The sequence below is a fragment of the Amphiura filiformis genome, chromosome 16 (genome assembly GCF_039555335.1).
Source record: "Amphiura filiformis chromosome 16, Afil_fr2py, whole genome shotgun sequence".
In the NCBI taxonomy this organism is placed as follows: Eukaryota; Metazoa; Echinodermata; class Ophiuroidea; order Amphilepidida; family Amphiuridae; genus Amphiura; species Amphiura filiformis.
The window spans coordinates 25,782,581-25,810,490 of record NC_092643.1 but is presented as its reverse complement, the minus strand read 5'-3'; the positions used below and the strand labels follow the sequence as shown (position 1 = coordinate 25,810,490).

Below are 27,910 nucleotides of genomic sequence, written 5' to 3'. Positions count from 1 at the left end.
TGCTGAGAGTTGTTGTGCCAACAGTTTACTGCCGAGATCCACTAGAAGAATTATTTGCTAGTCCGTGCAGTTTTCACTATGGTTTGCCTCGACCTACACCAAGAGACGTACCATGCTGTAGCAGACGACGTGAAAATAGTTTGATGGCATACTCTACCCTCGCTGCTTTTGTTGAAGCGATGGAAGCCAAGAATAAGTCTGAACAGGACTGCGACAAGAAATGTGCAAATTGCAGTTGTAAAAAAGCACTAATCAAGCCGCAGACAAGCCCAGCCAACCAAACCAAGAAGAATCGACAATACCATCAAGCAGTGAGTCGGTAGACAGTGAGCAGAGTAGCGCACCATCAACTAGTGGAGATTCAGAAGAAGGAAAGTCATCAGAAGCAGTGACTGTTCCAATCAAAAAAGTCGCAAATCTATCGGACTCTGATCATTTCCAAGTCTCTCTGAATTTGAAATCATTCAAACCAGAAGACATCGAAGTAACGCGAGTTGACAATGAACTGAAAGTCCACGCAAAAGAGGAGGTGCAGCGTTATGGAATGATCTTCCATCGCGAAATTCACCGCTCTTATCAGTTGCCTGAAAATGTAGATGCTGATTCATTGAAGTCGACTTTGTCAACTGCAGGTGTGCTGACCATTGAAGCTAAGCGAAGACCAAAACCTTCTGAAGAAGCCGAGCAGGACGACAAGAAAGGTCAAGATGTGAATCCTGAGCTTGTTGAAGATCGAGCTGAAGATTTCGATTCCGCAACTGGTGACGAGAAAACTGAAGAAGTGCCAACAGCAGAGCGTCAGGAGAAGACAGAATCTTCTTCATTGATTGGTGAGACAACGAAAGAGTCGGATGCCGAAGAGGAGCATACCGCTGAAGAAAAACAGGAAGACGAGCAAGCCACCGATGGACAAGAAGAGTGAACATCATGAAACTATTAAAGACTGCATTTTCACGAGCTGATATTTTTGTAAATAATTCAATGCTATTTATATACTTATTGAAAACACTAAATGAATGGACACGGAAACCGCTGGCTTCAAAAATGAACTTTATATTTGCGACTCCGAACAATGCTGCTGAATTAGGATGATATTTTTTTATTGTGTTTTGCCAATAATATGACATAATATAATATGTTTTGTATCATCTTAATATTTCAATTGTTTTTTGTTGTGTTTTGTATCATATTAATATTTTAATTGGTGTTTGCCGTATTTTGTATCATATTAATATTTCAATTGGTTTTTGCTATGTTTTGTATCATATTAATATTTTAATTGATTTTGGGGTTTTTTTTGCGCTAATTTGTATCATATTAATATTTTAATAGGTTTTTGCTATGATTTCTATCATATTAATATTTTAAATTGATGTTGTCATGTGCCCCTGATTAGATTAAGTGGTTTTATAAAATATTTTTATTTATACACAATATAGCAAAAATTTAGAAGTAGGCCCTATAATGTTATTTTAAAACAATGTTAAAAACGGTGTCATAAAAGCAACATATTTATATTATCAAGAACCACTGCAATAAATATAATATACAAGTGCTAAGTTTTGACGCACGATGATCGTAACCAAGTCAATGGATATTTAAAAGGCAATATCACCATGTCAACTAACAACGACAAAACGGGGGAAATGGAAGTAAGGGCCAATTCCATGTTTGTTTTGAGATATGATGCAAAGAGCGTAAACTTATATGATTTATTCAAGATTTTTCACATGAACAAACTGAAATTGATGGTTTGATTAGAGTGAGATGCATTTGATCAATACCAAATGTATAGCAATTAATATATTGGTATAAAAAGCACAAAGCTTTTTCAAATTTGTGTGTCGTGCTTACCTTACTTGTGGTTTTCAGTATCAGATTTACCATGTTTACTATACTGTGTATCTACAAACTTACAGGAAGCATACAAGTACTTAAATTAAAAGTTTTTCGAAATTATTCAATGTTCTTAATTAATTTGTGCACACACAAAAATAGCATTTCACCAATTTGTCTCATATACTTCCGTTTTTTGTTGTAGTATTATTATAATAGTGTGTAAAATGCTCCTAAAGCTTATCTTTAACATGTTTTATGTAAATCTGTGTATAAGTTATGTTAGAAAAGACCGTACTTTGAGTTGATTAAAATTACACGGTGTTTCATGAAAATCTAAACAATCTAGTTTGATATTATATTTTATTCCGTGTTCAAAGTAAAAATAGGTTGAATAATTGCCACGTAATTGTTTTATGCCATGCAGTTTATTTAAACGTTTAATTGCAATTATTATGATGGTTAAAAGCAAAGCTCGTTTTTGTTAGGGCTGTGCAATAATTATATGAGCCCTGTGGGGCGGGTAAATAAGGTTTGCATATTATTAGGGATCCCAACTATATTGGCATGTGAAAGGAGGGAGGCCGAGAGGCAAGCAATTTTGGACAGGCAGAGGTGGACAAGCATTGTTTGGCATGCCATTTGGAAATTCCCCTCGACTCATAATTATTGCAAAATCAGACACTTGGGTTAATAGTAAAATTGACATATAATATTATAATATTATCAATATTATGCCATATTAATTTAAAGGCGTTGACCTTTGAATGTAACAGGAATAGTAGAGTAATTTAAAGTATATAATTTATAACGAAAATGAGACTGAAATGAGAGATTGTTTTTGAAATAAATCGTAGTATACATTGTTCTCTGGTTGTCATAAGTGTTCTTATTTGAGTTCGGCCATGCCGACTGTCTTCATTTTTTTGGTCAAAATTAAAGAAAATCACCTAAATAATGTATTTCCCCTCAAATATTTTGTCAAAATATAAAGTTGCAATTTTTTGTTAACGAATATTGAATAAACATGTGACACTTTATTTACTTTCAAAGTTATATCTGTATTAATAATTGACACTTTGGGTAAAAATAAAAAAACGTTTTTAAAAAATTCACAAAAACTGTATTTTCATCCCAAATCTTTCAGCCCATGTCACTTTTCAGAAATGCCAACCGGCAACTTTTGGCCCCTCCCCGTCAGTCTGAAGGCCAGATTAAACATTTTGAGTCAGGTAGGGCAACTTTTGGCCACTCCCCCTCAGTCAGTAGGTTAGATTAAACATTTTGGGGGGATTTTTAGCCAGGTAGGGTAACTTTAGACCAACTCCCCTCAGTCAATAGTAGGTCAGAATGAATATTTTGGGAAATTTTGAGCCAAGTGGGGTAACTTTAGAACCACTCACCTCAGTCAGTAGGCCAGATTACACATTTTTGGGGAATTTTGAGCCAGGTAGAGCACCTTAAGACCCCCTCCCTGTAAGTCAGTAAGCCAGATTAAACATTTTGGGGAATTTTGAGCCAAGTAGGTAGAGCAACCTTTGGCCCCTCCCCCCTCGGGTCAATAGGCCAAACATTTTGAGGAGTTTTTAGCCAGGTAGGGCAACTTTTGGCCTCTTCCCTCTCAGTAGACCAGCTGAAAGGGAGTCTCCGGCAATCATAACACAATATTGCGTGTTGAGAGACATATGTTTTTATTTGTTTTTATGGTCACTATGAGTTTATTTTAAATAAAACCACATGATTCGTGCTTGATAATTATTTTTCTTAGATATAAGGCATAGTGTTGTGATTACCGGAGTTTTCCTTTAAACATTTTGGGGAATTTAGGGCAACATATGGCCTGCTCCCCGTCAGTATGCCACTTCTTTTCATTGCCAAAGTCATTGAAGAGAGAAAGAATCAGCATGATCTAAAACTGTACTTTAATGATCACAACCTTGGTGGGAAGAAAAATATATTTGAATTCACTCATTTTCAGATTAAATCTGTCATCAGATTAGGCTAAAATATAAAAAAAATGCTGTCTCAAATCCCTTGTCAGTTTTAAAAACGAATGCGGAATGCATTTTTTGTAGTTTTCTACCATTTGAAAGTGTTCAAAAGTACACAGCATAAAATTGTGGTTCATTTACACAATTGAAGGACAAATATCAATTGTTATACCTATAATCGAATCAAGTTAATATTTTTTAAATATTTTTAATAATTTCATGATTTTACAGCAAAAAACTAAAAAAAAGGTGGGGAAATAAAAAAAAAATGAATTTGCCATTTCAGCTGCAATGGATGCGATAAGAGACATAGCATTTTTTAACTTTTAGCCCTACTGGAATATTTATTTAAAAATCATTCACAACATTCAAGATCAATAATAAAACAATGTATTGGTTTTGCATTCAAAACAATCGGATCTTCAACCTCAATAGGCTTTGAATGAACACATTTTGCCACATATCGATAACTAATAAGATACAACACTTTGCAACTTGCCCCTCACTATATTCTAAAATATTTAGTTTAGGGCTCAACCGATTATCGGATCGGTTATCTTATCGGCCTGATATTTGCAATATTGGTATTGGATTGGATATCTGTAAAAAAAATTTATTTTTTTAATTCAAATTTTTTTGACGATTTTAGAGAACCACTGGACCTATTGAAAAGTGCCTGGATCACTGACGGGTAATTTGGAGAAAAAAAATTACAAACAAATTACAGTTTGTTATCCTTAATGTTCAAACCACCAACTAATATAACCTCTTTTATATATCACATATTATAAATGCATGGAAAACCAATGCATTTGTAATATGTAATAGATGAAGAGGTAAACATTAGTTTGTGGTTTACATATTAAGGATAACAAACTGTAATTTTTTCTTCAAATTAACTGTGAATGATCTTAATATCTTAATGATCTTAGCACTTCAGAATAGGTCAAGTGGTTCTCCAAAGTTGCCAAAAACTTAGAGATTAGACAGAAAGAGAACAGACTCATGGGGGTCGAAATAGTGTATAACTTTCACAATGCACCCGGGAAACTTAGACTTTTAAGTTGTGTGCTGATTTACCTTTTGTGAGTCGTGAGTTATGCTGATCATTCAAGCTAAGTGTTACATAAGCAGAGTTTTGTAATATTCAAGCTTAAACAGGAAGCCTCACTTGGCGAGTTTGCCACAGAAGAACAGACCTACACCTGTTACTTTGATGACAGACAGAACAGAATTTACATGGATACATTTTATCCTAAGGAACTTGAAACAAAAGTTGGGACTTCCACTTTAAAGACACACATTAACATTCAATATCAGGCTTTTGTCGATAAATGCCAGAGGTATAATTGAACACCCTATTTATCATCATCTATTGGCAGCGCTAGGTTTCATTATCATTGAGGTATAGGACTTTTTATTTTTTTGGAGAAGAGCAGGTAGGGCAACTACTTGATTATATTTCTACATGTTCATACTACATACTCTGACAATTTTAGAAAATTTGCACGGGCAGTTTTTTATTAAATCACATTTTGTTCCTAAAATGGGGTTATAGCGCCCTCAACGGGCACTCTCTCCACAGGGCTACATGTAAAGACCAGTTATAGACAAATGGCCGTAAAATAAAATGGCCTTGTTCAATTTTCCTCAAATCTTGCATATGATGTAGATTTAACATCTGGAATGTAATGCAGGTAGTGTCGTTGCTGCTCTTCTAAATTCAATTTTAAAATGTCCGCCCCATACCAAGGTGCGCGGATCAGGCAACCACAAGTGCCCTCCTACTGCTGCAATCTTGGGCTATAAAGGTAATTTGGTGTTTCTACAACATATTTCCATCAATATCTCCCAATAAGCACTGAATACAATGCAAGAATAATGTGTGCTTCATCTTTCAATGTGATTGAATGTATAGGGCAGGCATGACCCTGGAATTTGAGGTGACAGGCCCTTGCTCAAACAATGAGAGGGCCACTGTCAATGAGCTAGTAGATACAGGTGGTGGTGGATGCGATATCGTCATTTTTGACGTCGCCATTGGATTAACACATAATCATGATATCTTCACAAACAATTCTAAATTTACAATGTGGTGTCAAAGCAAAATTATCTTACTCTAAAACCGTTGGGGTACGATAATGTACCACACTGTAAGTATGTTGTTTTTCAATTTATAACTGCTAACCGTGTATTTTGAATGGGGCTGTCAGCCTTGTATTTTCGCCAGCCTCGAACGTCACATGTCGTGTGTCCTATGCCAGCTGAGTAGATAGTTGTATTTTAGATCCTGTCCCTGTACTTGATGTTCAGCAAAATCCTGTAGCAAGATGTTATCTAATAATAGCCCATTATGTACCTCAAAATTTACCATCTGAAAAGACATATCTGTAGTACTAGCCAAGTGTTGCAAGGCAAAAGACGAGAACACTGATACCTCTGAAGGCAGAGCAGACTTGTTTAATTCTCATCTCTGACATACAGTCTGCTTGTGTCAAAACTTGTCTGGATTTGTTTGCAGTTCTTCATGTAATCTTTTCTCCACTAATGGTAATAACATTCTGTTGTCTGGGAGGCTGCAGCTGATGAACACTTGCTTGCCTGTCGATTTGGCTGAAATTTGGAAGAAAAAAACGCATTAATGATAACTTACTACTTGTCAATATGTAAATTGCAACATGAAAGTGTTGAGCTGAATGCTTTCATGCTGGCCATTCTTGGCTTCAACATGTCCCAAGTTTTGAGATATTTTCTCAAAATATCAAGAGCTATCTCAAGAACCAGTGAACCAATGTAGGGCTTGTTTGTACTCATTTTAATGCATTTGTCATTCTGATTCAAAATATGGTCATAAAATTTGATAATTCTGAATTTTTTTAACTTAAAAAAAAATTGGAACTTGTCGTCTGCAGTCAACACCTGCATGTGGAGGGATATAAAGGATATCTCTGAAGTAGCAGATAATCTCATTCCCAGAGACATATAATTTGCACAGAAAATAGTGATTGTGCGGATGAGTTGATGGGCAACTGGATGGGTAACAACAAAAGTGAGTAATGACTTACAGATTGCTAATTTAAGAACTAGGCTATTCCAGTCGAAATCCATGCACACTCTATGAAAGACACAACCTTAATCTTCCAAAAAGGGAGTGTTAATTTCAAATGGGATTATCTGAATGGGAGACACCATTTGAAATTTACACTCCTTGTGTGTGTGGGAGATTATAAGTAATGTCTCCATTTTTGGGTGGATTGAATTTCAACTGAAATAGATCATTTCTGGTAGGCTTTCCTACAATTTATTTGCCCACTGCCTACCAAATTTACTTCTGCATCCATTCCTCCCTACAATTAATATATTTATCAAGCCATAGAAATAACTTTGCCTTTCTGGTAAATAACAAGCCAATTTGAGCAAATGTCAGAAATTTTCTGTGAGTTAAAACATTTCGTTGAACATTACTAGGAGTACACTAAGCTTTTCTGCCTACAAAAGAGCCTTTTGATGTACTAATATGAGCATCAAACAAAACAAAATGACAATTACACATAAAAGTTGTTGACAAAAAATTGTAGTAATTTTTACAAGTCACCCCAATTATTATCTGCCACTTGGTAAGATTTTCTGGGAACTGCATTCCACATTCCAACCTTTTTCTATGCCCTGATAATTATGGTTAGTTTCACATTTCAACTGCTCGGTGCCAGAAGTGGATAAGTCATAAGTGCAATAGCTGCCATGGCAGTGCACTATACCCACCTCTGGAACTGAGCAGTCGATATATACTTACCCAGTTTTTGAGCTAGATTAGTTGATATTAAGTTGGTTCTGTCTCCTAATAATGCTGATGAACATGGAACTTGATCCTGGAAAATGAAAAAAAAATGAGTTCAGATTTCAGATTTGTAAAATAGATGGCATTCTGTTTATTTATTTACCCCTGTGACTGGCATTTGAAGAATAGCTGTTGTGCAATATTTGCATTCTTGCATTTTGATTTCAGGCGTAAATCTGCCATATTTTATCTCAATTCTTTTCACACTCAGATTACAGTTTCTATTGTTGAAGTTTGAAGTTCTGTGAGTCATATGCCTTGAACAAATTCAATTTTAACAAGTAAAAACTGACACTTTAAAGTGCTAATTGGAAATGGTCCCCTCTTCTATACCACATCCAATTGTCATCATCATATTGATTGGCAGGGAAAGGACATGTGGAAAAGTAACATTGAGGCAACAGTATTATAAATCTTTAATTTCAAGTGACTCAAATAGTATACAAAGTGTAGGAGCGGATCCAGGATTGCCAATTACAGGAGCGTACAGAGGCTACAATTGGCTGAAATCATGTTGCAATAGTTACAGATTACTGAAATGGAATTGGATCGGCGGGAGTAGTTGGTCATGTGAGATCGGATGGCATGATTGGCCAGCACTAAAAGTAACAAACAGCTGATTTGCTTGATCTAGTCACAATATATATTCTTATTCTGATCAATTTTATTGTGATAAGCTTAACATTCAAAATTCCACCCACTTAAGGGGGTACTACACCCCTGCCCAATTTTGTGCCTATTTTTGCATTTTTGTCAAAAATTATAGGGCGTTGGTGACAAATAAGATATGTATATTATAGGGGCAAGGACTACAACTACTGCACTGGAAATTTTATTTCAGCACAGACAACAGTTGTGGAGTTACAGTCAAAAATAAGGGAAAACCAATATTTGATCAATAAATCAATAACTAATTGCCTTGAATAACAAAATTATAAGTGCAGTAGTTGTAGTCTTTGCCCATATAATATACATATCTTACCTGTCACCAATGCGCTATAATTTTTGAGAAAAATGCAAAAATAGGCACAAAATTGGCCAGGGGTGTAGTACCCCGATGTACTGTTGGTCAAAGCAGCCAAAAAAAAATCGATTTTCATTATCTAAATCAATATTTTATTGAAAAATAACACTTTGATGTTTTGCAAAAGTTCATTCTACAAATCATATACTTTGAAAACTTGCTTGATTTATTGTTGTTAATGAGTTATGTATGTTTTACAAAAGTGTTGTTGTTTCAGCCTTCTTTACAACATAACTCAAGAACCACAGAACCTACAAAAGTACATGTATATCTGTGATATTTGAATTGCTATGAAATGATCAATGCAATTTTTGCCAAAGCTCACTACCATTCGCAAGTTACTGTGAACTACCAAATCGCAACAGTTTAAAATAGTTGCTAACCTTAAAGGAGTATTTCGTGATCCTAGCATCCTCTTTTTATGACATTTTTCCACAAAAAAGATTACCCCCAAAATTTCAGTTGATTCCAACTTCGCGTTTGCGAGTGAGGCATGATTATGTGTTTCAACAACTGTTCCTATTCCTTTGTACAGGAGCCAAACGGTGTTAATCCGTGATGAATCCACAGTTCAGTAGCGTATCATAAGCGCAAGGTTACGCGTCAGCGTTACGCATGAGCGCCGTAAAATTCGTCATGCCTGGAACATATGCGTAAACATGAACTCTCTTATGTTGACGGTAGGAGCTAAATATTACCGCTTTATTCTTTTGTTTTATTGCTGATATTAACAGAGAAATACCGCGATCTTTTTGTAAGGTTGAGTGGCAACGACAAACGGACATTCCGAATAAAAGAATAATGTGAACTAAACATCTTTAGCTTTAGGGATTCAATCATGTTTCACTGTTGTTCATCACCATTCATCGATTAACAACTTCGCGTCGGGCGCGTCTGCGCAGTTTGCCGCTCGGGCAGCTAAAGCTGCCCTCAAGTAAACCACTCAGATGACGCGGACACATCGTTGTTAATCGGTGATGAAGAACGGTGAAACATGATTGAATCCCTAAATTACACTGCTCCATAGGCCACTGTTGTAATTTCGTTCTGGTGTACCAGAACGTAATTCAAATTTGGCGACATTTTTGCTAAACGAATTAAAGACATTTTGTTACATGAAACTTATATAGCCAAAGGTTTCCAGAGGTATAAAAATCTCCACTTTTTTTTTTAGAAAAGTGGGGTGATGTGGATCACAAAATGCCCTTTTAATTAAAAAAATTTAAATTTTAACACTTACTAATCTAGTTGCCATAGCAACTGCCAAATTGTCCATCCTTGCCGGCTTGAGACCAATCCATAAGTAGAAACTTCCCTCCAATTTGAGAACATGAAAGTAGACATTCTGGTCAAGAATGTTTTCCGTAAAATTGTGTACGCCTAACTTGGTGTCTGTTGTGGTGACAGATAGTGAGGTTTCAGCTGCTGCAGATAAAGGACAGTCCTCTCCCTTACCGTTCATATTGCATGTGTTAGGAGTCAACAGTGATGTAAATATATCTGTGTCCTGAAAATAACAAAATATAAGAGTATTTTTACATTGTTGACCCCTGTAGAGGTCAACATTTGACCTTTGACCCTTTTGGTAGTACATCCTAGATAGGTCAAACTATACATTTTCCGAATCCTTATGACTAAAGGAATATGTTGGTATACTTTTTAACATGATTAAAGCAAGTTTGTGTAGCAGAGTTATTGCCAGATTGTGCAAAGTCTAACCTCACTTTTTTGTAAGGTCTCACTGTCTACTCAACGTCTGTGAAGAGTAACTTAGGGGACATTTCATGCACATGAGATCTGCCTCAGGGAATAGATCTGACACGATTTTCTCAGTTTAGCTAGCCATTTTGTTTACTCAAAGTGACCCAAAGTAATTGATTAGTCTCGACCCCAGAATGCAATGTGAACATGACTTGACAACAGAAACCAGCTGTAAATGAGGTGGGTCATCTTGTGACGTGTTATTGTTTAATCACGGACCACTCTTGTCGGACGTAGGGGGGTTGCTGGTTTGGAAATTATCTTTGAAGTATCAGAAATTCCAAGTTTAATTTACTTAGACACATCGAGTAAGATAACTATGATTTGTAGACCAGATATGTAAGTACCAATTTACTTGACTGATTTTATTAGGTCTCAAATTTCTGAGGGAAAATTAGTAGGGATGCTATTGCTGGACGTACAAAAAGCGTTCGATAGCGTTAATCATCATATCCTGTGTAAGAAACTTCAGGCTATGGGAATTGACCCCACTTGGTTCATCTCTTATTTATCAAACAGGCAGCAGCTTGTGTGCATCGATGGTATTAATTCCAGTCTTAGGCAGCTCTCCTGTGGTGTTCCACAGGGGAGTTTGCTGGGACCATTACTTTATCTCTGCTATAGCAACGACATGGAAACATCGGTGCACAATAAGCTTCTTTTGTACGCCGATGATAGTGTGATTATCTCATCCCATAAGGATCCTGAGGTCATTTCTCATAGTCTGAGTTCTGATTTATCTTCTTGCAATAACTGGTTGATTAATAACAAGTTGTCTCTTCATGTGGGAAAAACTGAGTGTATTCTATTCGGGACCAGATCAAAATTAGGCAAGGTCGGTGATTTTCAGATTTCCTATAATAATCAAACTATCAAAGCTCAAACATCCATCAAATACTTGGGAGTGACACTTGACCAATACCTCTCTGGAGACATTATGGTTAGCTCTATAATTAACAAAGTTACTGGCAAACTCAAATTTCTTTACAGACATGTTCAATATCTCAATCAGAATTTACGGGAAAATCTCTGCTCTGCTCTTTTACAATGCCATATAGACTATTGTTGCACATCATGGTATTCAGGCCTTAACAAGCACTATCAACACAAATTACAGATTATCCAAAATAAAATGGCTCGTTTCATTCTCAATTTGTCTCCCAGAGAGCATATTGGTCAGGTACACTTGGATTCCATTAAGCTTTTGAAAATCCATGATAGAGTCAAACAACTCCGACTCAATCACATGTTCAATATTTTCTATGCAATGGGTCCCTCTTACTTTGATCAGTTTTTCACTAAAACCACTGTCACTCACACTCACGCATTACCAGATCTAGCTCTCACAATTTCCATGTCCCCAGAGTCAGTGGCCTTGCTTCCAACTCCTTCTTTTATCAGGGTACCCTTGACTGGAATTCTTTACCTATTCACATCAGGTCTATCACCTACAAGAATTCCTTCAAATCCCATGTCAAAACCCATTTATCTTCAACCTCAATGAACCAGGAAATGGCTGAATATGTTTAACTTATTTCTCTTTTGTCCCCTCTTTTGTGGCTCTGTTTTCATCTCCCTTATGCAGGCACCTTTTCATTTTGGACCCCATTGGAAATAAGTTGGCATATTTAGCCAACTTTATGGGTTATCCTGGCTCATTGACTTGGTTGTGTGTTTCTTGTGATGATGATTGATTGCATATTTGTTATTTTCTGTATTGTTGTCAATTTTGCCGAATAATAAATAAATAAATAAATAAATACCAATTTCATTTATTGACTAAATTGCAAAGAAATTTGTTGAAATGTTTGAGCTGCACAAAACGTTGCCACACAAAATGGCATAAGCCAGTCTCTGTGTACCGAACATCAGACACAAGCTCATCCCGTCGAAAAGTGGGTTTTCTTATTTCTAAAGATTGGTAGCGCATTCATGAGATGCTAAATTTCTATTGTGTTAATTTTTGTTGTGACAAACTCACGAACACATATCTATTCAATTCTCTCTCACTTCAATGGACATGGTGAATAAAAATGATGGCCATCGAGGTCACATCATTGAAGTCATGAAAAGATTACGTGTTTGTATTGTTCTCAGGAAAAAAACCAGGTTTTCTACCTGTGGTGGCATAATAATGGCGCTCTAGCTGAAATACAGCAAGATAATGTCAGATGGAAAAACGTAAACCTGTATTTTAGGCCTATATCTATTTTAGAGTATCTCGAGCTATAGGAATGGCGTACATGAGGCTGGCAAATGAGTCTAGCGTACGGTACTCCCGCAGTGTACGTAAAAAAATGTCATGTTAGGTCAGGCTCTGTTCATTCAATTGAAATTTCCACTGTAGTTAATACAACTGGTATATATTGTTACTGTACATAAACTATTACAGAGTGTATGTAATAACTAACTTAGTCCGAATAATCAGTGGTATAAAAGTATAAAAAAGGTAGAGAACAAAAGTTATGTATATTATTGGGGCAAGGTATCCAATTACAATTACTACCCAAGACAAGCGGTTCGTTATTTATGATAAGAAATAAGGTACCGCTAGAATGTACCTCGTTTCAGATCATTATACTGAACCGCTTGTCTTGAGTCACTGAAATTTCAGTGTAGTAATTGTAATTGGATACCTTGCCCCAATAATATACATAACTTTGTTACCAGTGTGTTATTATTTTTTGAGAAAAATGCAAAAATAGTCACAAATTTACCACAGGGGTGTAGTACCCCCTTAAAAGTGACGGATAAGTCATTCAATTTGTCATTTGGTATTTTTGAAATGACAAATTTGGCACAAAACAAAGAAAACAGCAGTGCTGGTACTGACGAAGTTGAAACCCCATTCAAATACATGTAGCTAATTTAGATACTGTCAGTATCGTGTAAATATTACAAAATTAAAATTACAGATTCGTGTAAATATGTCTTATTTTGTCTTAATACACAGCTTTTAGCTGAACCACTTGCAGGCTATGTTAGCACATCTATGACAATGACAAAGGTACCAAAATCTGAATTTTGATGATTTTTACGATCGTCTGGATGAGCAAATCACTGAATGGTATTTTGCGAGCACAGCGAGCAGGAAAATTTGCATATTAAAGCTTTTCTGTACTGTTTTCCCGAGCCTTGAGAGCGTTTTTTTTTTTTTTTTTTTAAAGCCCCATGAATGTGTGCCACAAATCGATTGCCCCCCCATCCGACATATAATCTTGGCTCCCCAAAAATTGCTCCCCGGCCCCTTTTCGCTCGCCAAAAATTTCCCCAATTTTACCCTCCCACCAGGGCTCATAATTATTGCACAGCCCCTGACATATGACATGATCTTGACTTGCTCTGGCGCTAGCCTAATTTTTGTAGACTACCGGTACTGTTATTTTTTAAAGGAGGATTTCGTGATCCTAGCATCCTCTTTTTACGACATTTTCAGTAGATATCCACGAAAAAAGCTTATTTCCAAAATTTCAGTTGATTCCGATTTTGCGTTTGCGAGTTATGCATGATTATGTATATTACACTGCTCCATCATGTCCATAGACATGATAGACAATGTGTTGTAATTTCGTTCTGGTGCACCAAGAACGAAATTCAAATTTGGCGATATTTTTGCTAAACGAATTAATCTGCAAGAAATATTTGGTACATAAATTTACATTATATGTAGCCAGAGGTATCCAGTGGCAGTGTTCGAAATAAGCACTTATGAGTCTTATCCTCTTGTCCTCTTGTCCAAAAATCACTGGGGACAACCATATTGAGCTATGTACTTATCCCCTGGACAACCACTATATTTTACCTCCTAAAGTATGACACATTTTGGGGGCAACCAAAATGTATTGAGGACAAGCAGAATTTATGCTTTTAGTTATCCTCGGGATAACCGCCATATTTTCCTTATTTCGGACACTGTCCAGTGGTGTAAAAATCTCAACTTTTTTTGGGAAAAGTGGGGGGATGAGGCTGTGGATCACGAAATGCCCCTTTAACTGTATAAACTCAGTATAATTATACAGTTTTAAAAAAAGTCTACAACTGTCTTAAGTTAGTAAGCTTAAAATTTGATTATCGACATCCGGCCGAGGCCCGAGAGCTATGATTGTGCACATCCACATTTTTACAGAAAAATACATGAATAAGAACAACATTCATCGGCATATCTACCCTGTATTGGTATTTACATGTGACGAACTGAAGTAAATTCTATCAATATTCCCGTTCCCGTGCTATGGAGGCTGACATTTTGTTCACCTTTGACCTTATTGTCTCATCCCATGTCTTTTCTAAAACGGTCATAATTGTATAACATAATGAACTATGTTCTCTACCAACGAGACTAACAGCATTCACTATACTAGAGGGCGTACTTTTACTTGAGAAAGAAAACAGGAAAGAAAGAAAGAAAGAAAGAAAGAAAGAAAGGAAGGAAGAAAGAAAGAAAGAAAGAAAGAAAGAAAGAAAGAAAGAAAGAAAGAAAGAAAGAAAGAAAGAAAGAAAGAAAGAAAGAAAGAAAGAAAGAAAGAAAGAAAGAAAGAAAGAAAGAAAGAAAGAAAGAAAGAAAGAAAGAAAGAAAGAAAGAAAGGAAGGAAGGAAGGAAGAAAGAAAGAAAGAAAGAAAGAAAGAAAGAAAGAAAGAAAGAAAGAAAGAAAGAAAGAAAGAAAGAAAGAAAGAAAGAAAGAAAGAAAGAAAGAAAGAAAGAAAGAAAGAAAGAAAGAAAGAAAGAAAGAAAGAAAGAAAGAAAGAAAGAAAGAAAGAAAGAAAAAGAAAGAAAGAAAAGAAAGAAAGAAAGAAAGAAAGAAAGAAAGAAAGAATTTTTCCAATTTTTATAGAAAGAGAATAACAATAATTAGATACAGATTAAATTTAAAGTTCACACTCTTACATGCAAAAACCCACCCCTCCCCCACACATAGGCTACAATCAATCAAAAAACAAAACAAAAAATGTGATTTCTTACGAAACAGATAAATATCCATGTACATGTGTGGTAAATCAAAGAAAGTATCAGTGTTCCATCTAGCCTACATGTCAAAATCAACCTTCCAATTTTTGAAATGCTTTCCCCAACTTTCCTTTCTTTTCAGCAATATTATACTCAATTTTCCTCTTTGAAAGAAGAAATAAGGGGGAAGTCATTTTCTTCGGCAGGGGAGTCATGAATATGTCGGTGACCGGAGTCAATTTTTACGACCCTCCCCCCCCTATCGTGGGCTAAAAAAATTTACGACCCCCTATCGTGGGTCGAAAAATTTTATGACCCCCCCCCCCCTCCCCCATCAAGACAAATAATTTTCATTGCCGGAAGTAAGGCGCGGAGCGCGTCAAAATTTTGGAGTCACCAGCCCTTAATAATTCTATAACCCCCTACTTTGGTTATTAAAAATTATACCCCCTATTTTTGGTCTCAAAATTCAATGACCCCCCCAGTATATTCATGACCCCCTCTTCTGAAGAAAATGACAGCCCCTAATCTAAGAGTCCTGAAAGAATGGATCACATTAGAAAATTTGGATCTATAGAATATACAATTTATAGCAAAGAAAATTATACGTAAGAAAATCATCATTGTGATGTGCACTCTAAACATAATTTCAAAATTACTAAAATTATCATCAGTGTGGAATTAATAAAAATTCTGAAGTGCTTCCCAGACTGGTTTCACCTTTGAACAATCATCAAAAACACGAAGAAATTTCTCTGAATTATGATTACAATTCCAAGATTTTGACAGACTGAGTCACAAATCCTATTTCAATGGATAAGGGACCGTTCACAAACACTTGTTAGGGGGGCCTGATGCAAAAAGGGGGCCCTGAAAATTTTGAACCTCCTAAGGGGGGCCCTGAAAAAAAATGACCACAAATTTTCCTGGGAAAATTGAGTTTAAATGCTTTTCTATGGGGTTGACCCATAATTATCATGTCAAAAAGGGAGGCCCTGAAATTTTTGAGGTCTGTAAAGGGGGGGTGACAATTTTCTGCGATGAAATTTTTTTGCATCAGTCCCCCCCCCAACAAATGTTTGTGAACGGTCCCTAAGTGTACCTGTAAAATGGAAGCATGCACACATATCATGTACAGTTTCATGACAGCCAACACGTTTATATGAATGGGATGTAATTTCAGAAATGACTTCATTATATTGGTATCAATCATTTTACCCGGTCCAGCCAAAATATAATAGGTTCTCGTTTGAATCAGGTCTCCTTTCTTTTATTTAAACAATTTATATTATATATAGAGTAAAAGTTTATCATTAACCAGCCAAACCTCCATATCCTAATTCCTGGGTTCCTGTTTACTGCAGATGCATGATGGTTCATTTCCGGATCAAGATACCCTACATCCCCAACCCTGGCCCCCAGTCTGTGAACTTGTCCGAGTATAAGTGCACTTAACTTCATTCCATAGCCTACAGGGAGCATGCTATAAAACACTCAGCCCTGCCGTAGTATAGCAGTAACATAAAATATTCAGATACAAAGAAAAAGGTTGTTCTTCCAATTAAAATCTAATGCCCTTCTTTTATACGCCGGTGAAGTTGGGACACAGACGTGTTTTGAGAAGCAGAAATCATCATCTTTTTTTAATTCTTGATCAATTTTACATCGTTTATTCAACAAAATGCGCGAAATTGTACATATTCAAGCTGGACAATGTGGAAATCAGATTGGAGCAAAGGTAATGTAACAAGAAGATATATAAAACTTAATTATCCGAAAATTTCGGCATGCGGCAGTATTCAATTCGATTCGATGAAACCCTGGTCGATCCTCAGGCCAACCGTTTTCCCAGGGACGTTCGATGGCGCTTATATTTTCATTCACATTGCAAAATCAAAATGTTTATAGACGAAAAAGTTTGTATTTTAAAACACGTAATGACGACATTTTTAATTAAATATTTATTTATTTATTTATTTATTTATTTATTTATTTATTTATTTATTTATTTATTTATTTATTTATTTATTTATTTATTTATTTATTTATTTATTTATTTATTTATTTATTTATTTATTTATTTATTTATTTATTTATTTATTTATTTATTTATTTATTTACCGATTATTCCGATTTATTCGCATACGGTATTAATTGTGGGTTTTGACCTTATGAAGCCAAATTTGAATTTGATTTTAATCCCTGCTCCAGTAGGAGCCAGGCTTTCTAAAATTTGGTGGTTTTTTTAAGTTACATTCATGAGCCACAGATAAGAAACCCAAAAATTGCTTGACTTTATATAAGAGTGAGAATAAACTACATAACAGAATTTTTATTTCTTTATTTCAATTTTCAGTTCTGGGAGGTGATCTCTGATGAGCATGGTATAGATCCAACAGGGGCATACGCTGGCGATACGGATCTACAACTTGAAAGGATTAGTGTCTACTACAGTGAGGCTCTTGGCAGTAGTAAGTTATCAATCGATCAATCAATCAATCAATCAATCAATCAATCAATCAATCAATCAATCAATCAATCGATCGATCAATCAATCAGTCAATCATCAATCAATCACCAATCACTCAATCAATATTCAATCAATCAATCAACACATCAACCAAATGAAGCAAACTGCAATTTTTGAATTTGCATCTTCCTTGGGTTTTTGGATCGTCGTGTCTTTATTTTTTGAACGATTTTAACGAATGAGGTCTTAAACCCGCGCTGAAGATGCAGCTATTGGTTGTTGGTTCTAATTATGACATATCTGCCTTTGTTTAGGATAATCAGGGGTAAAAACTAACTGGTACCTTAATTGTTTTACGATCTGTATTCGGCATCGACTACCGTAAAAATTAGTTAATAAGCATAATGTGCCAACTCGTTTACTCATATGCTTATTAACGAATTTTTACGGTATTCGATACATGTCTGTCATATGTTAATGATCGGATTGTCCTTTCATTTTTATATAGGTGGTAAATATGTCCCTCGAGCCGTTCTGGTGGATCTGGAGCCTGGGACAATGGACTCTGTCCGATCAGGACAGTTTGGACAGATCTTCAGACCTGACAACTTTGTGTTCGGGCAGAGTGGTGCTGGAAACAACTGGGCCAAAGGACACTATACAGAGGGTGCAGAATTGGTAGACTCTGTATTGGATGTTGTGCGCAAGGAAGCTGAGAGCTGTGATTGTTTGCAGGTAAAATGATTAATTTTTAATTTTTAATGTAATTGGTCAGGGTTAATCATTTTGAAACTCATACTCCCCCTGCATAATGCGTTTACCTTTATCTTTCACAATTCATTAGGAAATGAATTTGGAGAAAACCTTCTGTTAATAAAATACTATGCTGAGCCACCAGTCTGGTTGGCTCACGCTCCAGTAATTTCAGATGATTGAGCTCAGTAATACATCAAAGAATGTCTTCCAATTCATGAAAACAAATAGATAATCAGCTTATCGGATTAAAAGCTTAGAGAGAAGTTTTCTCCAAATTCATTCTCTAATGTGGAGTGAGTATTTTACATGGAAGCTACCCATTGTCTATTCTATTCGAAACTCACTCTTCCGTGGAAGACTTCAGCAAAATCTTCCACACTAGGGGTTGTGTGGATTTTTAATGGAATAGCCCAATTAGGCCCTTGCTATCAAAATCAGTTTGGTTTGGTTTTTGGGGTTTGTTTTTTTGGTTTTATGGGTTTTGTGTTTTTATCGTTTGAATTATTTTTGCATGCCGTCCTCAATTAGTTATATTTTGACCACAAATGGTTGCGACTCGTTTCAGAGACACATCAGTGCCTCAAAAGGCAAAAAGAGGCAGTCTCACATTCCTCGGATTTTGTATGTCTATTTTATTCACCATGTTCACTTTACCAGGCTTATTTATATCTCAATATTTCTTATCAGAGTGACACGGGACATTTGTTTTATTCGGAAGAATATATAAGGCTTCAAGCATGCTTCATACATGATACTAAATATTGTTTGTTATTTTTTTGAACAGGGTTTTCAACTGACACATTCCCTTGGTGGTGGCACAGGCTCTGGTATGGGCACACTACTTATCAGCAAGATCCGTGAGGAGTACCCAGACCGCATCATGAACACCTTCAGCGTTGTCCCATCACCCAAAGTATCAGATACAGTGGTAGAGCCATACAACGCTACTCTCTCAGTTCACCAGCTTGTAGAAAACACAGATGAGACGTACTGCATTGACAATGAAGCCTTGTATGACATTTGTTTCCGTACTCTTAAGATGACCACACCAACCTATGGTGATCTTAACCACCTTGTCTCAGCCACCATGAGTGGAGTGACCACCTGTTTAAGATTCCCAGGTCAACTGAATGCTGATCTCCGTAAACTTGCTGTCAACATGGTGCCATTCCCACGTCTCCACTTCTTCATGCCTGGTTTTGCCCCGCTAACCAGCCGTGGTAGCCAGCAATATCGTGCTCTTACCGTTCCAGAGCTCACCCAGCAGATGTTTGATTCCAAGAACATGATGGCTGCATGCGATCCTCGTCATGGACGCTACCTTACAGTTGCTGCTATCTTCCGTGGTCGAATGTCCATGAAGGAGGTTGATGAGCAAATGTTGAATGTCCAGAACAAGAACAGCAGCTACTTTGTAGAATGGATCCCCAACAACGTGAAGACCGCTGTATGTGACATCCCACCTCGTGGCCTCAAGATGTCAGCAACCTTTATCGGCAACAGCACCGCAATCCAAGAGCTGTTCAAGCGTATCTCTGAGCAGTTTACCGCTATGTTTCGTCGTAAGGCTTTCTTGCATTGGTACACTGGTGAAGGTATGGATGAGATGGAGTTCACCGAGGCTGAGAGCAACATGAACGACTTGGTGTCTGAGTACCAACAATACCAGGATGCAACAGCTGATGAAGAAGGCGAATTTGACGATGAAGAGGGAGATGGTTTGGATGAAGAAGAATACAATTAATTTTTTGGATAAAAAAATTGTGTTAACGTCAAACTCCTTCCATAAGATAAAATACATTTCCCATAATTTAATATAGTTTTTTGACTGATAATTTATGTAATTGTCTGACTTTTATACGTTTAATTTGAATAAATCCCATATATTACACCACATCCGACCACTGCACGTCGATTCAGTACGATTACGACCTTCCATAGCGTCAGAGAGAATAAAAGAGTAAATCTCATTCATACATTGTTGCGGTGAAATACCGGATTCCCGAATCACATCTGCATATCTTCCAATAACTTACCGATAAAGTACGGTAAATATAAGGTAAAATATGGTAACGATTAAATGTATATCGGGTTTGACGGTAAAATGCCAGAGTCCCAGGTGCCAGTATAGTAACTACATTGACCAATAACATCGTCAACGATTTGTGCACGCCAGAAGGTTTCTGACGAAACTTTTCATTGGTTTTAACACTGACTCTAAACATCTAAATTAACTGATTAATTAACAGACCTTATGAACCTCTTTGAACATACAAACCAAACAAAAGCATGTTATTCTTCGTAACATTGTTTTCTCAATATGCACTGACGAACAGAATTGCTCTTGTTCACATTAATACGAGGGTTTAATGATGACATCAGTTTGTCTGAGTGCATGATCTGTAACCATGGTAACTCCAAAAGTAAATAAATGGGCGGTACGCCATAAATCATGAACTTAAACAAAATCTAGATAGTTGAACGATCATTTCTATAGCTGTCAAGTCGTCAAGAAGCAAAACAAATCCAGTGCAGTTTTCGTGATTAAGGTCCATAAAATTGGGAAAACTTTGGTGGCAAAATGCACCTTGCTCAGAAAAGAGTTGAGGTCATACAGATCTCCAGATCTTATTATAAACCACGCCAAAGTATTGCTCTGATCATAACGATTCACCAAAACGTGACCTATCTGAGATGTATATAGTTCTCGAGTTATAAGCAAAAAGGTCTCTAATTGTATGATTTTTGATACCAATTCAAATGAAGAATAGTGTCCATCATCTAGGATGTCTCATTACATGATTGAACCGGGTGAAAGGATATGACCTTTGACCTTTTTGCTATACTATACGCCGCAGATAGGCCAAACTATACTTTTTCTGAATCGTTACTACCAGAGGCATACTTTTGTGTGGTTTGAACAAAAATATTCTTGACCTATATGGCGATGTTACCTATGTAACGATATATCCTAGATGGTGCAAACTATTCTTAATTTGTATTGTTTTTTTGCAAGACAAGGACACTCTGAGGCCATTTTGGCTTAGAGTGCCCCCCCCGACATAAAATCGCAAGAGATAATCGGGAAGCCAAAGAAAAGGGGAAAAGAGAAAAATGGAAAGAAGCGCCCAAACACTACCCGGTGTATCTGTTATGTTTCCCGTTTTACACCAATCATTGGCCAAACTTCGTGTAAAATCGCGGTACGTACGAAAATTTCTCAATTCGTAAAAAAACATAAAAGGTCCATGGCTGCGATTCCGAAAGCTGTTAAGGTTTATACTTAAGCCGGGACTAGTTAGACCCAGCTTAAGTTAGCACCTGTTTACATGTTAAAATTACATCAGCATTTCATTAGAAATAGAATATAGCCGGTACGAATCACCCTGACGGAGGAAATAGCCCAAATTTGTCACTTTTGAACTGCATCGCGCCAAATGAGGTATTAAAATACGCAAAAAAAAGTCATCCATCTATTGATGATTTTATTTGGTAATTTAGGTTGAGTGTTTTTAAGATATTTCTTTTGTTTTAAGTGTTCGTATACTATTTGTGCGTAGTATATACATGATATATGCTTGTTGCGGTCATTTTTTTATAAAAAAACGTGGCTGCTATAATTTTCATGAATACGAACACGACATTGTTCAGTTACTGTCTGCTCACGGTTGTTTGATGGGATCATTTATTAGTTTTTCAAACAAAACATCATGTACAACCAAATTTTAGGCTTAAATAGCTAAAAGTGATATCATGCTAACGTATACGGATGCTTTTGAGTCATTCTCAACTTTAATTTCCCCTCTTTTACAAATTATTCACTTTTATAGTATTTTTTTAAGTGTTTTGGATATAAAATGTATCTATTAATGACAAAATTGGTGGCGCTATTTAGTTACTGGAAATCCTTATATTGTTTGATAACATCAAACAACCGTGAGCAGACAATAATTGAACAATGTCATGTTTATAAAATTTCCTTGTTTCTTGTTTCACCTATTTCAGCTGTTTTAATGGCAATATTAATCACCTAACCAATGCTAACCCGTACAAATAAGCTCAAATAAAGAAATATGATTTAGGATAAATAGCGCCATCTATAGTTTGCATTTAGTTAATAATGAAGCCAATTCCATATACATCAAACAACTGCATGCTCTAAGCTGCTCTACCTGTCTATTTTAAACTTACAAAATCAAATTTTGTAAAGTTTTACCAGTACGTCCGTATTCTTTTTTGATGTGTATTCATGAGCTGCTTGTTGTAAACCCTCCATCCAAGTCCATTGGAGGGGAATGTGTGTATGTTATCAGGCTGAGAATTTCTACTTAATTTGCAAATCCAAAATACCCTTGGATCAAAATTCAGATTTTACAAATTTTTGCATTTTTGACAAATATGCTAACGAAAAAGACAATGACAAACGTGATAGCAATCTGATGAGACAAAATCTGACATCAAGATGAAAGTATGGTTTGTGAGGCAGTTTGACAACAGAAATCTCTAAAAAATCCCTTAACCCTATTATAATTATAGCCCAAAGGTTTTAATACGTCATAACAATGCGCGTCTTTACGCCCAAATGACTTAACTAATCGTAGATCCATCCTTTGCGCTCATGATTTCAGTTACCCCAGCACCTTACCCGTTGCTGGGATCGACCATCAAAAATGACCATAGAGGGATTTCTGCATTAAAATCCATGATTTTCATTTCGCTCTTGTAAAATGATTCCAAGATATACTGACATTTTACTTCTTAATTAGTTAAAATAATTAAGGAGTGAAAATCGCATGTTCGAAGAATCAATATTATTTTGCCTATTTGTTCATAGCTAGAATATAGGCCACCGTGTAGTCTATGTAAGAAAGGCTAACAATTAATATTTATTTTATCGAGGGGTAGTGCAAGGGAGCTCTCTATATAATATAATAGCTGCCAGGTGTTATATCAATACAATATAGAATGCAGAAATTGTCAAATGTCTAGGGCAGCTATTGCAGATGGGCCCTCTTGTAATAACCCCTTAATATTTGCCTTGGAATAACACATCTTTGATTGAGAAAATAATTGAATAAAGGATATTTGCATAAGCACTTATATGTGATGTATGTATACTTTGGACCATGAGTTAATGTTTTGGTAAATAAATAGCGTTGACAAAGAGATATGCAACCATGCAACCAACCGATTGACTCAGGTATTAAAATTCATATTTTAATTCTTATAAGTCACAAAAAAGGAGCAATATTTCTACAAGAAAAGTCAATTAATTTCGCAAATTTTAACGTGCTACATTTGCTTATCAAACTGATTACACTATTAGGGGGCTATTTGTATTTATTTAATACTGTTCATTTTATTAATTCTATTATTTAAATGTGAAATAGACACTTTGTTTGCAGTAGGAACTACATGGTGCTTAAATATTTATTTCATCAGTGGCGGATGAATTTATCATAACCCCAAAGCAAAAGTGTAAATCCCAAGCAACCGTTGGCATCATCATTACCACAGTCATAAACATTTACATCACTGTCCGCCAAACCATTGGGGTTTGTTCTGATTTGACTGTGACGTTTTTACTCGTTATTCATCTCAAAAAGCATCAAAATGCGCGAGATTGTTCACGTACAGGCCGGCCAATGTGGCAACCAGATCGGTGCTAAGGTAAGAAGATTCGCTTGAATTTTATTAATATCAGCATTCTTTCAAAATACCCTTTTAGTCACCCGGTTATTCATTTCTTTTACTAAATTCAATTTTGTCCTTTCCCGCTTCATTCGAATGACAATCCTGCATGACATAAAGCTCGCATATCATGTTTCATTTGTACGAATGAGTGTTGAGGCGAATAATTTATTTTGCTTACCATCACCTTGTGGTGAATGTTATCATCACTGATTTTATCAGTATAGAAGCGGATACAAAATTTATAATAGCATTCGCTTTCTCAAAATGTGACGCCAAACTCGAGTAGTTTGTATGATACAATTGAGGGGCTCAATATAAAAACGACCTATCCCACATTTTGGTTATTTTGAGAAAACTGGACTTTTTTGTGCGAATTTTCAATACAATACATAACAATTTCACATCTTAAAACGTTGACTTTACAACTTTACTAAGTTACATTCATGATGTTTCATGTTTGTAATAATGACCTTTGGTGACCTTTACATTTTTCAGCAGCGCCCTCTATTTTTACCAAAATGTGGGATAGGTCGTTTTTATATTGCGCCCCTCAATTATAGTATAATTAATGTTTGTTAATGTATATGGGTATCGACAAAATCGAGGGTTTTGGAAGCTTTTGGAGGGCTGTTACTAACAAATGTAACATTTAAGAATATATCATTAATCATAATTAGAAATCTTCTGACATGATTAATGTTTGTGTGTAAAGATCTTATCGCACATTATATGTATTCAAGTTTCAAGTTTTCGAGTATGTATAAAATTAAATGATTAAAACCCAATTGTGAGTACAAGTCCGGGCATTATTGCGATTTTCATAAAGAATAGATTTTTAGCTGTTTTTCACAAAATGTTACTTAAACTAGTATCACATATGTCTCATTTCAATATCTTGCCGAAATGAGTCACAACAAAGAAAATCGCTATTTCGTTTCATTTCAGCGGCTACAATTATCGTCATTGCGTGTATTAGCTCGCCGATCGTTATTGAATGGGGTTTCGCACACATTATGACATCCAGTGTCATGTAAACAGTTTAAAAATTAATCCTGCATATCATATCTCGACTATAACATCAATGCTTTGATTTTTCTCTTTATAGTTTTGGGAGGTTATCTCTGACGAACACGGCATTGACCCAACTGGTACCTACCATGGCGATTCTGATCTTCAACTAGAGAGAATCAACGTCTACTACAATGAAGCTACCGGTGGCAAGTACGTCCCTCGTGCTGTTCTTATGGATCTGGAGCCTGGCACCATGGACTCTGTCCGATCAGGGCCATTTGGGCAGATCTTCAGACCTGACAACTTTGTGTTCGGACAGAGTGGTGCTGGTAACAACTGGGCCAAGGGTCACTACACAGAAGGCGCTGAACTCATAGATTCCGTTCTTGATGTGGTACGAAAGGAAGCCGAAAGCTGCGATTGTTTGCAGGTAATTTCTGCGCTTAGTTTTAAAACCTATTATAATTTTATCATCTTTTGTATTGGGCTATTCCAGAAACTAACTGCACCCCCCTAAAGAAGACATGTAAGTTTGTACCATAAATTTTTGGGAATTCCCAGACCAAAAATTGTATCCAAAAAGAATTGCAATTCCCATTTTGACAATAAAATGATTTTAAAAATTGGGAATTCCCAGTGTCCCTTACGAAGACAGACAAATTGTTGTCAAACTTTTTGGGAATTCCCAAGCCTAAAATAAAATGGTATATTTTTTCTTGGGAACTTGTCTTCTTTAGGGATGTGAAAATAATGACCTCAGTTTTGGGGGGGAATTCCCAGAGCAAAAAATGGTGGAAAATTTTGGGAATCCCATGTCTTCTTTAGACGGGTGCCTTTAATTTCTGGAATAGCCCATTTGTCGCTTAATTTTTTAAATTTTATTATCAAGTGTATGGTTGTTCTAACGCAAGATTAGATAAGATTTTTAGAATAATATTTATATTTTTATCTTGTTTATATTTTTCTAGGGATTCCAACTGACACACTCCCTCGGAGGAGGAACTGGCTCGGGTATGGGTACACTGCTCGTCAGCAAGGTCCGTGAAGAGTATCCAGACAGAATGATGAATACCTTCAGCATCGTCCCATCACCCAAAGTATCCGATACTGTAGTAGAACCCTATAATGCCACACTCTCAGTTCACCAGCTTGTAGAAAATACGGATGAGACATACTGTATTGACAATGAAGCATTGTATGACATTTGCTTCCGTACCCTCAAACTGACCACACCAACTTATGGTGATCTTAACCATCTTGTCTCAGCCACCATGAGCGGTGTGACCACCTGTTTAAGATTCCCAGGTCAGCTCAATGCTGATCTCCGTAAACTTGCTGTCAACATGGTGCCATTCCCACGTCTTCATTTCTTCATGCCTGGTTTTGCTCCTTTGACCAGCCGTGGTAGCCAGCAATATCGTGCCCTTACTGTTCCAGAGCTAACCCAGCAAATGTTTGATGGCAAGAACATGATGGCTGCATGCGATCCTCGTCATGGACGCTACCTTACAGTTGCCGCTATGTTCCGTGGTCGCATGTCCATGAAGGAAGTTGATGAGCAAATGTTGAATGTCCAGAACAAGAACAGCAGCTACTTTGTAGAATGGATCCCCAACAACGTGAAGACCGCTGTCTGCGATATCCCACCTCGTGGCCTCAAGATGTCAGCGACCTTTATCGGCAACAGCACTGCCATCCAGGAACTATTCAAGCGTATCTCTGAGCAGTTCACGGCTATGTTCCGTCGTAAGGCTTTCTTGCATTGGTACACTGGTGAAGGTATGGATGAGATGGAGTTCACTGAGGCTGAGAGCAACATGAACGACTTGGTGTCTGAGTACCAACAATACCAAGACGCAACAGCCGAAGAGGAGGGAGAATTTGACGAAGAGGAAGACTTCGAACAAGATGCCGTTTAAAAATCGTACCTTATAGTTCTGATATCACGCAGAATCGTCATCAATTTAAATTCAAAATAGAGAAAGGTCCGAATTTGTACATGTAACATTCTTGGGTAATATGTATAATGAGCTCACATGAACAGCACATAATCAGATCGAGGAAATGAATGAACTTCAATTGTTGCGAAATACATTCAATAGACGGTTGTTATTATTATTTGAAAGTGAACAAATTCTTTTGTGGCTAGAACCAGGAATGAACGGATTCGTCTTATTCAGGCAATAGACAATAAGCTCCAAGTCAGTGGTAGTCTCGCATTACAAAATAGTGACTGCATTGTAATAATTTTTTTCGTGTATCTTTATTATAAAACATGTGATATTATTGTTTTACATTGTATCGCGATAATGTCCCGGATAATGTTCATATTTTACTTAACTTTGTTTACGAACATTTACGAAAAAGGTGATGACAATTATAATTATAAACTATTTTTATCATTTGAAAACGATGTAAGCTGAATTTATACTCTAGTCGCTAGCAGCAAACGACTGAGATTTTCGTCTATATTGGCTTCGGAAATAATATTAAAATTGATTTATAAAACATCAATTGCGACTGGAGTATAAATAATTTAGTAATCTGTCAGGTGGTATTAACATGTTGAGTCGAACGAATTATT

General features: G+C 36.4%; 4 protein-coding genes across 4 annotated transcripts; 3 read left to right on the top strand and 1 right to left on the bottom strand.

The window, feature by feature from the left end:
* Positions 1–244: 244 nt before the first annotated feature.
* LOC140172522 (uncharacterized) lies at positions 245–1,442 on the top strand (the record flags this gene model as incomplete). Its single annotated transcript, XM_072195668.1, has 1 exon — positions 245–1,442. A coding segment is annotated over one exon (678 nt), but the record flags the coding sequence as incomplete, so codon positions are not given.
* Positions 1,443–5,376: 3,934 nt separating this feature from the next.
* Positions 5,377–14,671, bottom strand: LOC140135787 (proteasome assembly chaperone 4-like). The gene is made up of 4 exons (XM_072157406.1): positions 14,618–14,671; positions 9,930–10,196; positions 7,621–7,696; positions 5,377–6,440 (listed from the first exon to the last, which is right to left on the bottom strand). Exons 2-4 carry the CDS (start codon positions 10,149–10,151, stop codon positions 6,322–6,324), a joined length of 417 nt encoding a protein of 138 aa, XP_072013507.1. The 5' UTR covers positions 10,152–10,196; positions 14,618–14,671; the 3' UTR covers positions 5,377–6,321.
* A 2,302-nt stretch (positions 14,672–16,973) lies between these two features.
* On the top strand, positions 16,974–20,442 carry LOC140135786 (tubulin beta-2B chain-like). Its single transcript, XM_072157404.1, has 4 exons — positions 16,974–17,133; positions 17,752–17,866; positions 18,374–18,600; positions 19,406–20,442. The coding sequence occupies exons 1-4, from the start codon at positions 17,077–17,079 to the stop codon at positions 20,363–20,365; spliced, it is 1,359 nt and encodes a 452-aa protein (XP_072013505.1). The 5' UTR covers positions 16,974–17,076; the 3' UTR covers positions 20,366–20,442.
* Positions 20,443–24,156: 3,714 nt separating this feature from the next.
* Positions 24,157–27,487, top strand: LOC140136533 (tubulin beta chain-like). The gene is made up of 3 exons (XM_072158239.1): positions 24,157–24,291; positions 25,421–25,756; positions 26,295–27,487. Exons 1-3 carry the CDS (start codon positions 24,235–24,237, stop codon positions 27,243–27,245), a joined length of 1,344 nt encoding a protein of 447 aa, XP_072014340.1. The 5' UTR covers positions 24,157–24,234; the 3' UTR covers positions 27,246–27,487.
* Positions 27,488–27,910: the final 423 nt, after the last annotated feature.

Excerpts from the sequence above, each read along its gene's own strand:
- LOC140135787 (XM_072157406.1), bottom strand. The coding sequence starts at position 10,151 with ATGAACGGTAAGGGAGAGGACTGTCCTTTATCTGCAGCAGCTGAAACC. Across the intron at positions 7,697-9,929 it reads TTGCTATGGCAACTAGATTA|GATCAAGTTCCATGTTCATC; the intron begins GTAAGTGTTAAA and ends TTCATTTTCCAG. Across the intron at positions 6,441-7,620 it reads TAATCTAGCTCAAAAACTGG|CCAAATCGACAGGCAAGCAA; the intron begins GTAAGTATATAT and ends TCCAAATTTCAG.
- LOC140135786 (XM_072157404.1), top strand. The coding sequence starts at position 17,077 with ATGCGCGAAATTGTACATATTCAAGCTGGACAATGTGGAAATCAGATT. Across the intron at positions 17,134-17,751 it reads GAAATCAGATTGGAGCAAAG|TTCTGGGAGGTGATCTCTGA; the intron begins GTAATGTAACAA and ends TTCAATTTTCAG. Across the intron at positions 17,867-18,373 it reads CAGTGAGGCTCTTGGCAGTA|GTGGTAAATATGTCCCTCGA; the intron begins GTAAGTTATCAA and ends ATTTTTATATAG.
- LOC140136533 (XM_072158239.1), top strand. The coding sequence starts at position 24,235 with ATGCGCGAGATTGTTCACGTACAGGCCGGCCAATGTGGCAACCAGATC. Across the intron at positions 24,292-25,420 it reads GCAACCAGATCGGTGCTAAG|TTTTGGGAGGTTATCTCTGA; the intron begins GTAAGAAGATTC and ends TTCTCTTTATAG. Across the intron at positions 25,757-26,294 it reads AAAGCTGCGATTGTTTGCAG|GGATTCCAACTGACACACTC; the intron begins GTAATTTCTGCG and ends ATATTTTTCTAG.